This window comes from Mus caroli, chromosome 15, assembly GCF_900094665.2.
Source record: "Mus caroli chromosome 15, CAROLI_EIJ_v1.1, whole genome shotgun sequence".
NCBI lineage: Eukaryota > Metazoa > Chordata > Mammalia > Rodentia > Muridae > Mus > Mus caroli.
The window spans coordinates 94,477,288-94,491,926 of record NC_034584.1 but is presented as its reverse complement, the minus strand read 5'-3'; the positions used below and the strand labels follow the sequence as shown (position 1 = coordinate 94,491,926).

At 49.9% G+C, this 14,639-nt stretch overlaps 1 protein-coding gene across 1 annotated transcript in view; it reads right to left on the bottom strand.

Moving 5' to 3' along the window:
- Window positions 1–14,639, bottom strand: part of Slc4a8 (solute carrier family 4 member 8) — a 54,182-nt gene that overhangs the window by 18,465 nt on the left and 21,078 nt on the right. Inside the window, exons 6-14 of the mRNA XM_021182731.1 lie at window positions 11,374–11,562; window positions 10,518–10,609; window positions 9,577–9,734; window positions 8,807–8,894; window positions 7,690–7,836; window positions 7,069–7,169; window positions 2,750–2,924; window positions 2,081–2,214; window positions 476–721 (exon numbers count right to left, since the gene is read on the bottom strand). Of these exons, the coding sequence (XP_021038390.1) occupies window positions 476–721; window positions 2,081–2,214; window positions 2,750–2,924; window positions 7,069–7,169; window positions 7,690–7,836; window positions 8,807–8,894; window positions 9,577–9,734; window positions 10,518–10,609; window positions 11,374–11,562 (1,330 nt within the window). The remainder of the gene's footprint in view (window positions 1–475; window positions 722–2,080; window positions 2,215–2,749; window positions 2,925–7,068; window positions 7,170–7,689; window positions 7,837–8,806; window positions 8,895–9,576; window positions 9,735–10,517; window positions 10,610–11,373; window positions 11,563–14,639) is intronic.

Below are 14,639 nucleotides of genomic sequence, written 5' to 3'. Positions count from 1 at the left end.
GCCACTTGTGGGGGAGGCCTACAGACAAGCCAGAAATGAGGTTAAGACAGGATTCCTGGGGTCAGGTAGGTGGAACGCACAGGACTTCTAAGATGAGGGCCAGTGAGATGGCTCACTGGATAAAGCCATTTGCCACCAAGCTAGATGACCTGAGTGCAACCCCTGGGACCCACATGGTGAAAGAAGAGAACTAACTCCTCTCAAGTTGTCCTTTAGCCTCCAAACAGTGGCCACTGTACACTCACGCACACACACACACACACACACACACACAAAAGAAGGACAGCCAGCGCAGTGGGGACACAAGGGAAAGTAATTGGGGTGAACACTATCAAGATACATTGTATACTTAAATCCCTGTAGCACACTGCAGTGTAAATTGCTTGATTCCCACACCTTGGGAAGGAGAAAGCTCCTAATTCTCTAAGTAAATGAAATAAAAGAAAAGGCAGGGAGAGGCAGGGAGCGCGCTTACTAATAGAGGCTCAGGTGGTCCAGCTGGCTGTGCATGTGGATGGGGTAGGTCTCTGCCAGGTGAATCAGCTTTTCTATGGCTTCATAGATGAAGATGATACAAATCAGGGAGGCAAACGCTTCCTCGGTGAAGCGGGTAATGTAGCAGACGAGGGAGCTGGCGTCCGTGGCCACCAGGACGATGCACAGGAAGGCAGTCCACAGCCCGATGAGAGCCCGCAGGGACAGGTACGAAAGGGCATAGTCCCTGAAAGACACCACGGCTCAGAAGCAGCAGGGCAGTGTGGCCCATCACTCCCAGCTTAGCCACTCCAGCCTGAGACCTGCTGTCCCTGAAGACGGCACACACTGAACTCCTCAGTAAAGCCCGGGGACAATGTGTTCAAGAGCCTCACAGGGCGTTCACAGGGTAAATAAAGATACAGAAAACGGAACAGGAGGAAAGCATCGCCTGTGCAGTATTTCCAACATTACTGCCCAGGGTGGTCATGCCTGGTCGCATAGCAAAGGAGAAGGGGTCGACTCCAGTCCTGTGGGTTTCTGCTTCCAATACAAAGTGGGAAAGGATCTTCAAAGAAAACTTTGAAATTACAACATCGCTAGGCCTCACTATCATTCACAGACAGACTATTGAGGAGGGAAAGTGTCCTAAAATGTAAACGGAAGGGAAGCTGCATCAGTTAAGATATTTTTCTTCAAAATTAAAAAGTCAGGGCTGAAGAGATGGCTCAGCAGTTAAGAGCACTGACTGCTCTTCCAGAGGTCCCGAGTTCAATTCCGAGCAACCACATGGTGGCTCACAACCATCTGCAATGGGATCCAATGCCCCCTTCTGGTGTGTCTGAAGGCAGCTACAGTGTACTCAAATATATAAAATAAATAAATCTAAAAAAAAATTTTTTAAAAAGCCAGCCCAGTGATGATACATGCTTTTAATCCCAGCATTCAGGAGGCAGAGGCAGGAGGATCTCTGTGACTTTGAGGCCACCTACAGAGTAGGTTCCAAGATAGCCCAGGGTACACAGAGAAAACTCCTGTCCAAAAAAGAAAGAAAAGAAAAGAAAGAAGAAAAGAAAAATCAAGCAGTCGGTCTGAGCCTGGCGGTGCAACCATCCAGCATCAGGAGACCAAAGTAAGAAAACTGTGAATGCAAGGCTAGCCTGTGCTACAGTTAGTTCCAGGCCAGCCTGAACTACACAGAGACCTTAGTTCAACATAAAAAGAGCTGGAGAAGTGGCTCAATGGCTAAGAGCCCTGGCTGCTCTTCCAGAGGACGTGGGTTTATTCCCAGCACCCTCATAGGGGCTCACAACCATCTGTAACTCCAGTCCCAGAGAATCCAATACCACCTTCTGGTGTCCATCGCACCACACACACGGTGTTCAGGCATGCATGCAGGCAGGCAAAATGCCCACAGTCATAAAATAAAAACATGCAAGTTAAAAAACTGATGTTAATGTAAGACTTTTAGCAATGTCGAGGAGACACTTTGCAGGCTCTGGAGAGAAAGGCCATCTGCAGCTACAGGAGCTATGGGGGCGCCCACCCCTCCTCTTGACCGCATAGCAGCCATGCCCAGATACTGTCAGGAAAACCAATGTCTTACTTGCAGAATTTGAACAAAATCTTTTCAAACACCAGCACGGGCCCTGTGCTTCCCAGGATGGTGAGAGGCTGCCCAGCAAACAGAGAGTAGGCAATCCCCGTCATGGACGCTCCAAACAGTGACTCAATTGCACTCTGAGGAGGAGAAAAGACAAGAGTCCACAGCCCTGCAGAGAAGGGTTGTTTTTCACACTGACTTCGCCGCATCACGCCTTGACACTCATCTGCTCATATTTCCTCTAAGCAAGAGTGATGGGTGCACAGTGCCTGGTACTCCGCAAACAGACACCACTTTAATAACTCAGGTACCAAACCATGATTCCTCAACTGAGTTATATCGTTCAGCTCAATTTGGTATTCAAAGATGTATAAAAAGCACAAGGATGTAGTTCCCACCACGAGCTATCACAGTCACCGAATCTGATTCTCACTTTTCCACTCCTGGGGTGGTGAGCAACTCAACTAGGCAACCAGGCACTGAAGTGATATCTAAACACACAAGGGATACATACACCAGGCAGAACCGTGCTCCCCCATAACTCAGAACTCCAACCACACAGAAGATCCAGTCTTCCCAGCCTTGACAAGGTAATGTTCCCCCAGAGAACTTGGGTACTACATGATCTTTAAATCTTGTTTTGGACCATTAGAAATGATGCAAAGGTCTTACTATGCGTCCTTCAGTGGCTTCTCCCAGCAGTCCCCCGAAGGTGATAACGGGCGACATGCAGGCACAGTACAGGAACAGGAAGGAGGCCAGACACTGTAAGCTGAGAGCATCCCGGTAGTCACTCCAGTACCAGGGAGCCTTTCGCTTGACATCCAGCACCAAGCCCCCAAACAGCCTGCAGAGACAGTGCAGACAGGCCTCTAACGCAGTCCCTCTTCCGTGAGGGCACAGAGCAGCACACATTTGAAAGTACTTCAAATGTGCTCCGTAATACTTTAGCTTCAACTTCACCCCAAGCACATATCTCTTTGGAATTGGCACAGAGAGGTTTTGTTATAATCAAGGATATAACATATGGCAAAACTGAGTATGTACCAAGCATTTAAAAAGTTAATTTGGGCTTGCATATTACCCACTTATCAATATTCAAAAAATTAAGAAGGCAGCAAATATTAGCTTTAATTTCAAACTAAGCTGTTGGGTGGGACCTGAGAAGTAGCTAAAGATGTTCCTGTCCTTTGTGGCTTTCCAGACGTAAAGCCTCTCCACGTGCACACTCCACCGTGCACACTGTCACTCTGAATAACCCCCTGCCTCAGTCTTTGCATAACAATTGACTCATGCACGTGACCAGTAGAAGACAATTAGGACCAGCCACCAGGCCTGGCCAGGCACTGGAGATGTAGCAGTGAGCAAGACAAGCACAGCCCGTGCTCTCAGAGACCCACAGTGCAGGAGGACAGGCGATGCATGACACTGGGGGTTGTGTTGACACAGACCAGGGACAGGCATCTCAGCAGGGGCTCAAAGGAAGACCTGGGCGACAGCCAGACAAGGCAGAGGGACACCCCAGCATGAGGCCATGTGCTGCATTCAAGGTGCAAAACCTGCAGACACGGTTGGAGAAACTGAGTCACAGAGGCAGTAAGTGGCTTTGAGGAATTGGAACTTAATCCTAACAGCATGTCAAGTTACTGACAAAGTTTAGACAGTGGAGCAGCAGCATGCAACACACACTCTAGAATGGCCACCCTTGAGGTCACTGTGTTCAGAGAGCATGGGCTGAGAGGAGGGGAGGCTCCAGGGCTACTCAGGAAGGAGAATCAGCAGCCTGGACGGCAGTGCTTCAGGGTCCTCGCAGAGGCCAATGAAGAGCGGGATGCACACCCAGGAGGAGCACTGCCTCCAGCTGAGACCTTTCTTAAGAATGGAGCCTCACCACAGGGAAACTTCAAGACAGCTCTGACTCCAGATCTTGGCATAGAAGAAAAGGAATGGAAAAGAAAGGTGGGGGGGCGGAAGGGGGGGGGACACGGACGGACCTAATAACCAAGCACAAACTCTGAGTGGAACCCACACCAACAAATAAACTCCAAAAAGATGTTAACAATCTTCGAAAACTCAGTGTGAGCTGAGCCCTCCATAGCTGAAGTGGCAGTGGCTAACCTTACAGACTACAGACTGGGATAACTGTTTGTTCTGTCCTCGGAGTTACAGGAAAATGATATCGAGGATTTGGTTTAAAGTCATCCAGAAAACATAAAAACAGCTGAGAGGAAATAAGTGAAACAAAACTGGCAAAATGTTGGTGGCGCGGACAGGCGCGGCAGGGGTCCACATGTAACTCACTGTTGGTAGAGCTGGTGTCCACTATGTGGGGTCCACTCTGTAACTCTGCTCTGGAGGCAGTATGGCTGCCCCTCTCTGCTTCTCCAAGAGCCCAGAAGACAAGCCCCAGGCTGAGGTGGGATGGAAGGGGGTCACAGGGTAGACACTGCCCCTTCACTGGTTTCCTCTGGTGTGACGCTGCTGTTCCTGCACTTATGCCAGTAACCTCACAGGCTAGCTGTGCTCTTAAGAGGAGAGAGGAAGCCCCACCTCAGGACCTGCCTCAGCCTCGGCCTGTGTGGCAAAGCAACTCAGGCAGCCTGGGGGAGGGACCAGAGGTCTGACTCGAAACACAGCACCATCCTGTCTTTGCCTCTTTGGACCTCTGCGGCGGCGGCAGTGATTAGTCTGCGGAGTATGCAAGGGTTTCTGGGCCCTACCTACAACAGTGTCTTGTACAAGGCCTGTCACCCTTTACCAACAACCCCCATCTGAGGAAGATTATCCTGGGAAAAAGAATCTCTGACACTGCCTCACTGAGGCTCCTGAGATGCTACCACAATGCTCAGCCTCTTCGTGGAGGCGAGTCTGGGAATGACAGACAGGAGCTATGTGACACAGGTGACACCACCTAATTGCCTAAGACAAGAGGGCACCAGCTCACTCTTCATGGAAGGACTTTGATTACTTCTTTTTGTATTGTTTTGTTTTTAAGACAAGGTCTCTGTAAAATGTAGCCCTGGCTGTCCTGGAACTCCCTTTGTAGACCAGGCTGGCCTTGAACTCACAGACATCCACCTGCCTCTGTGTCCTCAGTGCTGGGTTCAAAGGCAGGCACCACCACCACCCTGCTATGATTGTTTCTTTGGAGTTAGCCCATATCTCAATAGTGAGTGAAGCCCAGCTCTAACGCAGACGTTAATTAGATGAGGATGCTCCCTTCCCCCTTTGAATCGTCCTTGATGATCAAGTGTTTGGAGGCAGAAAGGCACAAAGAGATAAGAATTTAAGCTTGATGCAAGAAAGACTTAGCTGTGTAGATGGTCACTACGCTCTGGATCTCTGGCTTAGAGAACCTGTCCCTGGAGCGATTTCGGGACAGGCCATTCATATCCATTTGCCTGGTGTGTTCTGACAGAAACCTGTTTGAAGCCTGTGTGTTTGGGGAGATGTGGAGGGGTGTAAGGGATTGGTTCTAATGCTGTCTCAATTCAATTCGGTTCCTAAAGGCTGGCATTCCCAAACGCTGAGGGTCTCAGCCCTGAGCTATATTTGATTGGAAACTGACATACAGCCAATGGCTGGTCAGGGAGACCAAGGCGGGACCTTGGAACTGGAAGAGAAGAGAGAAGGGAGAGATTGCCATGCTGGGGGAGAAGAAAGACCATGTCTAAAGGACCGGCCACACAGGTCACTTCCCCAATTGTGTTTGGGGCAGCAGAGATGAAATATAGATTTGAAAAGATGTTAACTCTGAAGGACCGGAGGGGAATGTTTGCTAGCAGTGGGAAAGATAAGAACTGCCTAGCCTTTGAGCTAGTCAAGGCATATTAAAATTAACTGAGGTGTGTGTGTGTGTCTGTCTGTCTGTCTTTCATTCGATAATCCAGGGGGGCCTGGAGGGTGACTGGGAGCGCGACCTGCTAGGAGCACAAAGCCGTTTAACTACCACAACATGTGTGTGTGTGGAGGGGGGTGTCACTGAGACAGCAGCTCTGGATTCTTTCCTCACAGCTCTTCCGAAGAATTTGCATCCCAAATAAGGGATAGTCATCCCAGAAACCCCTTTCCAGAGGGCCCTGCTGAGGTGCTTTCTGGGCTTTGAGGAAGCAGCTAGTCCACCCTGCCCTGCTCCACCCTGCCTGTATCATCATCAGAAAGGCTCACCACACTCTCTCAGCCCCAGCTTAGACGGTCAGAAAAAGCCCCCCACTGCCTTCCTGCTCCTCCTCAGGGTCCACTCCAGGGGATCTCCAGATACTTCCTCATCCAACATAGATAACTGTCCCAAAGGCTGTGTGTTTGGCCTCAAGCCCCCACAACATGGTACACACACACAGACATATCTACCTTCAAAGCTACACAACTAATGGTGTGAAGAATTAAAAACACACCCAGGGTGGTGTGTTCTGGGACTGTGCAGTCCAGAGAGCTTCAGAAACTTTCACTGTGTCCAAGGCTCACATTCACCTTTTACATAATTTTAAGTGGGCTAGGATAATGTTTTAGCGAGCTGAGTGCCAGAGGCAGAGTGGGGACTTTGAGACTTTGGAGCCAACAGTCCAGCAGGAGAGACGACGATAACAACGTTGTATGATGTGGACTGTGATGGGGAGCCAAAGATCTCCACAGTACAAGTGCCCAGCGTCAGCCACAGAGAATATCAGAAGGCTTTCCGAAGGAAACAGCATCAAATCAGAGACAAAGAGTAAGAAGAACGCCAGGAGACAAGGAAGGAGAGAGGTGCTGAGTTTACATCAGAGGGAACATCTAGAAAGGACTGGGAACAGACAGAACTTAACAAATGGTTCAAAAAAGTAGAATGAATATGATATTGGACGCATTCATGTTATGTGCAGTAGATGGTCTCGTGTGAACAGCAACCATGGTCAATAAACTTCTACACAGGATGTTAGAGACAGAGGACGCCTCTTTCCTTAGCCGCTGTCTGCCGGTGCGTGGCACCCAGGAAGCAATGCCTCCGAACTTACCGCCCAGTCCGCTCCAGTTCTGGCCCACTGTGCCCCCCATGTGGCTCTGGTTCTATGTGGCAAACGTTTCCGTTTGGAACACCGGGCATTTTCCTTTTTTCCTTTTGACAAAAGGAAATAAAACGAGTCCAGTCAGCCCCTCTTTGTCCTTGGTGGCACCCGGATAACACAAAAGCCCTAACAACATTAAAATGTTTGGGGGGGGGGAGAGATGTATGTATTTATATAAATCAAACGACTTCCCCAACAGAATCTGCTTCCCAGAAACAAGACATGACCTAAATTACAGTTTCAAGTGTGCTTCGATGTAATCTCACTGTCCTTTAAAATCTTGCCCTAGAAGGTCAGTTAATTCTCCTGTAAACTAGAGATAAGAGCGCCTGGGGGAGGGGGAGCGTCTCGGAAGAGCAAATCCACGTGGGTAAATGCCCAGCCTCAGCCTAGCACACACAGGAGCTCTGGTCCCGTCCAGTCTGACAGGGCACCATCTGACCCTTCCCGCTCCCCCTCTGTCCTCCCGAGCCCACCTGAGCGGGCCCATGCTACTGTGGATTAGCTTGTTACTCCTGACTTTCAGGAGCTCCCGACAGCAGCCGCCACTATCTTACATGCATTCATTACCTGGGAAGGGACATTCTTGGGTGGCTCAATTCTAATAGACGGGTCCCACTCCCCTGGCGGAAGCACCGTCACCTGGTCCAGGAACTCGTCAATCCCTGCCAGGAGGTCATCTCGTTCCTTTGCTTTATATGCCACATCATGAAAGATCTACAGAGAGGAAAAAACCTAGGAAGTCTCAGAATTCCTTCACCTCCAACGGGCAGGGACACACACACAGACACTCTCCAATTGAGCAGGGACACAGCCTCTCAGTTTGTATCCCTGCCGTGGGTATCTAAGAGAGAAAACTTGGCGCTTAGCGAAGTACGTGGAGTTTTCAGAGGAACCCAAGCTCGGTGTGCAGGTGTACACCTGTAAAGCCACCCGCTCCAGAGGCTAGGGGAGGGGGACTGCCAAGCTGAGGGCCAGCCTGGGCTAGAGAGTGAAACAATCTCCACTGGAGAGGCAAGACTCACAGAGATTCTGGGAGTGTGTTTGAATCTAGAAGGGCTCCCTAGTGACCACTTCTGTGAAAGAATCAAAGATCATAAACAGCCTACGCTTCCCTGTGCCCACGGAGACGTGCACCCGGGAAACTCTACCGCACAGAGCAACGGTGTGGGACAGCAAGCCACAGCTGACACGTGACATGCAAGGGCATGCCCTGACCTTATGCAGACTCGTCTTGTTCCCAAGGAATAGAAGCATTTCCTTATGCAAATGGCATCCGTGTATTTAATTAGCCACAGTCTCAGGAAGGCTAACTCAGGTTTTACAAGCAACATTAAACACAAAGTCTACACATTCTACTTGGATTTTCTGCATCTCTAATTCCTTGAAAAGGGGAGAGTTAAGTGGCCATAGTGCTAAATGCTTACAATCCCAGCACTGGGTGTTCAAGGCCAGCCTGGGCTGCACAGTAAGAAGCTGTCTGTATGAAAAGCAAAGAGATAGAACAGCAAGAAAAGCCTCCCGGGGGGCTTGCCTCGATCTTCAATGGCTCTCAGAAACGTTCCTTGAACTGCTCCCAGCAGACACTGTGACAACCATCATTTTATCCCAACAACGCATTTAGTTTCTGGGACAGAGTGAACACTCAGCATTTATGAGAGAATGAGGAGGGCAGCGCGGCACGTACCTCGTCCGTCATGATGGTGGCCATGGACCTGCCAATCTCATGGTACTGCTGCCCTTTTCCCACTGGGCCCAGTAAGATAAACAAAAACCTGCCAGAACACACAAAGAGGGAACTCTGTAAGCAAGGACAGAGGCTGGCGTTTTACCTTCTCCAAACAGCAAAGCTCTTTTCCGTGCTACCACACAGTGTCCCTGTGCCTTCAAGGAAAGAACTACCCTGTAGCTAGATGACACCTTGTTATGACCAAACACCATTTGGAGCTATTTATGAGACATTATTCAGTAACTGGCTACATTTCTTAGAGTTACCATAGACACTACCTACCTAGACTAGCTACCGGAAGGATGTCTTTTCAAAACACGGCGTTGTTGTGTAAATCCAAGGTTACATCTAATTCCCATTATTGTTTTAATAAGAAAATAGGGAAGAGCAGGGTGAGGAAGCTGAGGAGCGCCCTGGAGAGGAGCCTGAATTGTGCTCCCCACATCTGAACACTACAGTTAGTGGGCTCCGAATCACCACGCCACCACCTATGGCCAAGTCCCACCAGCGCTATGGAAAGACACCAGTACCTCTGCCCAGAGCCGGTTCCCTGGAGACTGCTCTCTGACTAGGAGAGAGCCTGAGGCCTCCCGGTGTCACTTGCCCGCCTACTCCCACAACTCCGAGGAATCCTGACGTGTCTCTCTATGCAGCTGACCCTAGCTTTAGGGATAACTACTTTCTAGCGCCAGCGCTCACACACGTCTGCTTTGAGTAGGCTGCCCTACCTCGTTGGGATGGGCACTTCCGTCAAGCCAGAGAGCAGCACAGCCGGGGAGAGCCTCACAAAGGCCACGATGGGCCGGTCCAGCGTATCCACCTCTCCCACCAGGACATTGGAGGCCTCTGCCCCCGTGGGAATTTTTTTCATGAAGTGAAGATCCACCTAGAAATGCACAAGAGCCTTCAGGTGATTTGGGGGCCATCGTCTTCAACACCGATCACCTTCTTCACAGCTCTACCTCACGAGTCATTCAAGGTTAAAACCGTCTCTCACTGTTCTAGTTCACCTCCACAAAAGCCCTGAGTGGAGGCAGCACAGAACCCATCAGTCCCACTGTTTAAAAACAAAACAAACAAACAAAACAAACAAACAAACAAAACAACTAGGACCAGGGAGGGGACACTGACTAGAAATGTATACATGTAGGTCAGCGTGTGTGCACGTGCGTGTCCACACATGCAGCAGCAGCGCACATGTGTGGAGGCCAGAGAACACCTTGTGAGAGTCTGTACTCTCCTTGCTTGGTGAGGGTTTCAGGGTGGAACTCAGATCCTCGGGCAGCAAACACCTTTATCCACTGAGCCACCTCAAGAATCAAAGTTAGTGCAAGAACTCTGGCCTGAATTCCATCCCATCGTGCTCCTTGGAAGCTCTGGGTCACGGTATTTTTCTTTTTCTAATACCTGACTGCTTCGTCAGATGCACGAGTCACAGCCCCCAAGAGCCGTCTGAGACATTAGGAGTGACAGGAGGCAGCCACACAATACCTTCCTGACAACTTGAAGATGAGAAGGAACTGCAGGGCCATCACTGAGGAGCCAGCCTCACCCAGGCTGGGTGTATGAAGGGGGAAGACTAGGGTGATGGGCACCCTGTCCACAGAAGCAGCGCCCGTCTTAGGACTGTGAAATAGCACAGAGAGGCCAACTTGCCACATCTCCTCACCTTGCTTAGATCCACAGGGCTGTGCTCACAGTTCACACCATTCTTCACTTCAAGGTTTGTAGCTGGAGCAGACTGAGGAGACACCGTTTGCCCTGGCGGGAGAAAGTCAAACAGAATCCGCTAGGAGCTTGCCCTTTCCCCTCTGACACAGCCCGGGCCTCTGGGCCTTCACAACAGAGGCCGAGAGGACTCTGCAGCAGGGAGCAGGGTCCCTTCACACCTGTCCCCACACACTTAATGGTAAGCAAGAGGCCTGGCTACTCCCTCCATCTTCTTCAGCAGTCAAGGCCTCTCTCTCATTTCTCTATAGCTGCAGTGACCTTTAGCCAGAAGTGCACGTGGACCTCTACAGAAAGCTTGCAGAAGAAACAGGTTCCCAAAAAGGTCTGCACTCTCTAACTTAGTAAACACAGAGACTAGAAGATAATACAGACAAGGCTCTGCCAAGCCACGGGGAGGAAGCCATTAGCAGCTGAAGAGTTTGCAACCCACTTGCACCCGGGATCAGGCTTTAGACTTAAGTGAATGCCTGGAAATCTCATAACAAAGGAAGGACAGTCCTGCTATGGTCTTTATTAACTTGACATGTGAAGGGCTGTAATAGATGTCCAGGGCCACAGACTCTGCAGACGGCAGAGCCAAAAGCACAAGTACAGAAGCCTGTTCCCTTCTCTGCCCCAGATGAGCATCAGTGTGGGCACTGGGCACTCTCCTCACAGCTGCTCCCTTTCTAAGAGCACAAGGGGGAGACCGGTACCAGTCCCGGGCCACCCTGCTCACCACCCACCAAAGAGAAGTAGTGCGGAGCAGCAGCACCAACAAAACAAACCGCAAGCGCCCCCAAGTCCCCCCTCACCGTCTCTGTCCATGGAGTGCGGGTCAGACTGCTTCTTGCCAACCTCAGCGAAGGAGCGGACGATGGGGATGAGGTTGTTCCTCCTCCTCTCGTTCTGGTGGTGGTGCTTCTTCAGTAGGGCTTCCCGCACCTTAACCCGCACGCTGTCGCTCAGGTCTCGGAGCAGCTCCTGCTGGTCCAGGATCAGGTCTAAGAGCAGAGATTCCAGCCAACACTCAGGAACAGAGGACCCGCATCAGGTGCCCAGGGAAGGAGCGGCGGGCGGCAGCAAGCTGCTCCATCCTCTACTACTAGTTTTATCTTTTCTTTCCCTCTTAAAATTCCCAAAAAGAAAAGAAAATCCTCAATCAAAAAGGACCTGTAGCTGGGCAGTGGTGGCGCACGCCTTTAATCCCAGCACTCGGGAGGAAGAGGCAGGCGGATTTCTGAGTTTGAGGCCAGCCTGGTCTACAAAGTGAGTTCCAGGACAGCCAGAGCTACAAAAAACAAAAACAAAAAAGCACCTGTAGCTCCCAGAAGCTGGAAGCTGGAAGCTGGAAGCTGGAAGCTGGAGAAATGTTCCTGCTGTGGGCCTTTGAGGAACGCAGCCCAAACTAAACTCATCTCAGATTTCTAATTTCCAAACTTACTGATTGGTTCACTGGTTTTATTTTGAGACAAGACTTTGCTTACAAGCCCAGGCTAGTGTTGAACCTGATCTACCTGCCTTAAAATTTGAATGCTGGGATCATGGGCACGGGCCACCACATGGATGGAGATGGCAGTGTCTGCGTGTAATTGGAGCTGCCATGACACTTGAGAGACAGATCTGAACTGAAATGTGCCTCTAGGTCTTCTAAAGGTGTCCCAGCAGTCCTAGGAGGGTAACACAGGTTTGGTGGCTGTTGTCTGATTTTTGTGACACTGCTGAATGACTCTCAGTCTCCAAGGGTGACACTTTTCTTTCACCCAACCTATGACCCCTGAGCCAGCTTCAGACAGGTGGAGTCCCCACCCCCACTGCTGACCACAATAACCTGAACCACCTTTAGAAGACCTAGAGGCACATTTCAGTTCAGATCTGTCTCTCAAGTGTCATGGCAGCTCCAATTACACGCAGACACTGCCATCTGGACACCACCAGGTTGTTGCCATCAATTCTACCTCCTGAGCCCTTCCGCCACTGCCCCATGCAGGCAGCACTCTGCCTCCTCTCTTCCCATGGCCTCACGTATTAACTCAGCCTCCATCATTCTTATAGCTGCCCTACCAAGGCTTAGCCGAGGTCTCGTTGTTGAGGGTTGTAGGGCACTAACTCCCAGGGATTCCTCTATCCAAAACACAGCACACACTTTCTTAGGAACTTCGCAGGCTCTTAGACATGTATGTAGTTACAAGTTAGTGAAAGACAGCTGTGACCCTTTTGGAATACAGTTCAAGGATGGAGCTGTGTGAGGAGACTTCTGAGTGCTTATGAAAAAAAAAAAAAAAAAAAAAAAAAAACCTCTGGAGGGCATCATCCTGAGTGAGGTAACCCAATCACGAAAGAACTCAAATGATATGTACTCACTGATAAGTGGATATTAGCCCAGAAACTTAGAACACCCAAGATATAAGATACAATTTGCAAAACACATGAAACTGAAGAAGAACGAAGACCAAAGTGTGGACACTTTGCCCCGTCTTAGAATTGGGAACAAAACACCCATGGACGGAGTTACAGAGACAAAGTTTGGAGCTGAGACAAAAGGATGGACCATCTAGAGACTGCCATATCCAGGGATCCATCCCATAATCAGCCTCCAAACGCTGACACCATTGCATATACTAGCAAGATTTTGCTGAAAGGACCCTGACATAGCTGTCTCTTGTGAGACTAGGCCGGGGCCTAGCAAACACATACGTGGATGCTCACAGTCAGCTATTGGATGGATCACAGGGCCCCCAATGGAGGAGCTAGAGAAAGTATCCAAGGAGCTATAGAGATCTGCAACCCTGTAGGTGCAACAACATTGTGAACTAACCAGTACCCCGGAGCTCTTGACTCTAGCTGCATATGTATCAAAAGATGGCCTAGTCGGCCATCACTGGAAAGAGAGGCCCATTGGACACGCAAACTTTATATGCCCCAGTACAGGGGAACGCCAGGGCCAAAAAGTGGGAATGGGTGGGTAGGGGAGTGGGGGGGGAGGGTATGGGGGACTTTTGGGAAAGATTGTATGATGAAGTCATTATGTGAAATGTTATTCTTATCTAACTAGACCTAAGGAAAATGCAAAAAACAAAAAACAAAAAACAAAAAACAAACTCCAAAAAACCATGTCCTGTGACCTCAGTTTCTTCAAACGCAGTGTGGGGATGCGCTCCCGCACCCTGCCTGGTGTAGCGGACAGCACTGAGCTCACTTCAGGTTACTGATTATGCCTGGCTGTTGCTATTTGTTTATAAGCCTCCACAAAAACAAAAACAAACAAACAAACAAAAAACGATTTTTGCTACGTGCGGCTTGCCTGCCAGGTGCAAAGGCTTAGCCGGCGCCACGTGCGGCTCAGGCTTGGGGTGACACACTTTACTCGTGTGACGCCCTTTAACCCTCAGCGTCATATAAACTGTATGGCCTCTCTGATGCTCATTTATGGCCTCTGATCCCCCGGGTTACGCTGCCTCTGCAGGACACTGACACAGAACTTTTTTTTTTAATCCCACTTTCCCCACAGTGGGTGGCACACCCAGGCACCACTTTTCAAAGGAGTTGACACAGGATTCCATCAGGACTGGCCTCGGTCCCCAGGTCCCCCTCCTCAGAGAGGCAGAATCACCCAGGCACTTGTGCTTTCCAATGCTGCTCCCCAAACATAGTAACTTAACATCCGCTCACACCAGACAACTCCACCAGATGGACCACCCCGCACGCCATGCTGAAGTGCGGGATGCCATGGCTCACCTCCTGCATCTCTTCTAGAGGAAGAGTGTGTGCTTTTAATTTTAAATCTTTACTTTTTAAAAGGTATTATTACTGTTACCATTACCACTACTGTGTGCGTGTATGCGCATGTATGTGATAAAAGGAAGTGCCATGGTGAGCTCGTGGAGGTCAGAGCACGGCTTCCGGAAGTTGGTCCTTCCATCACTGGTTCCTGGGATGGCACTAAGGCTGCCTGCCCAGCTGGCACGGCAAACACCGCCTGAATGACCCTTTAACTTTCTTCCTTTCTGGCTTCAATGTTCTGTTTTGTTTTGCTTGAGATAAAGTATCACTGTAGAGTTCAGACCTCAAACCTGGCATT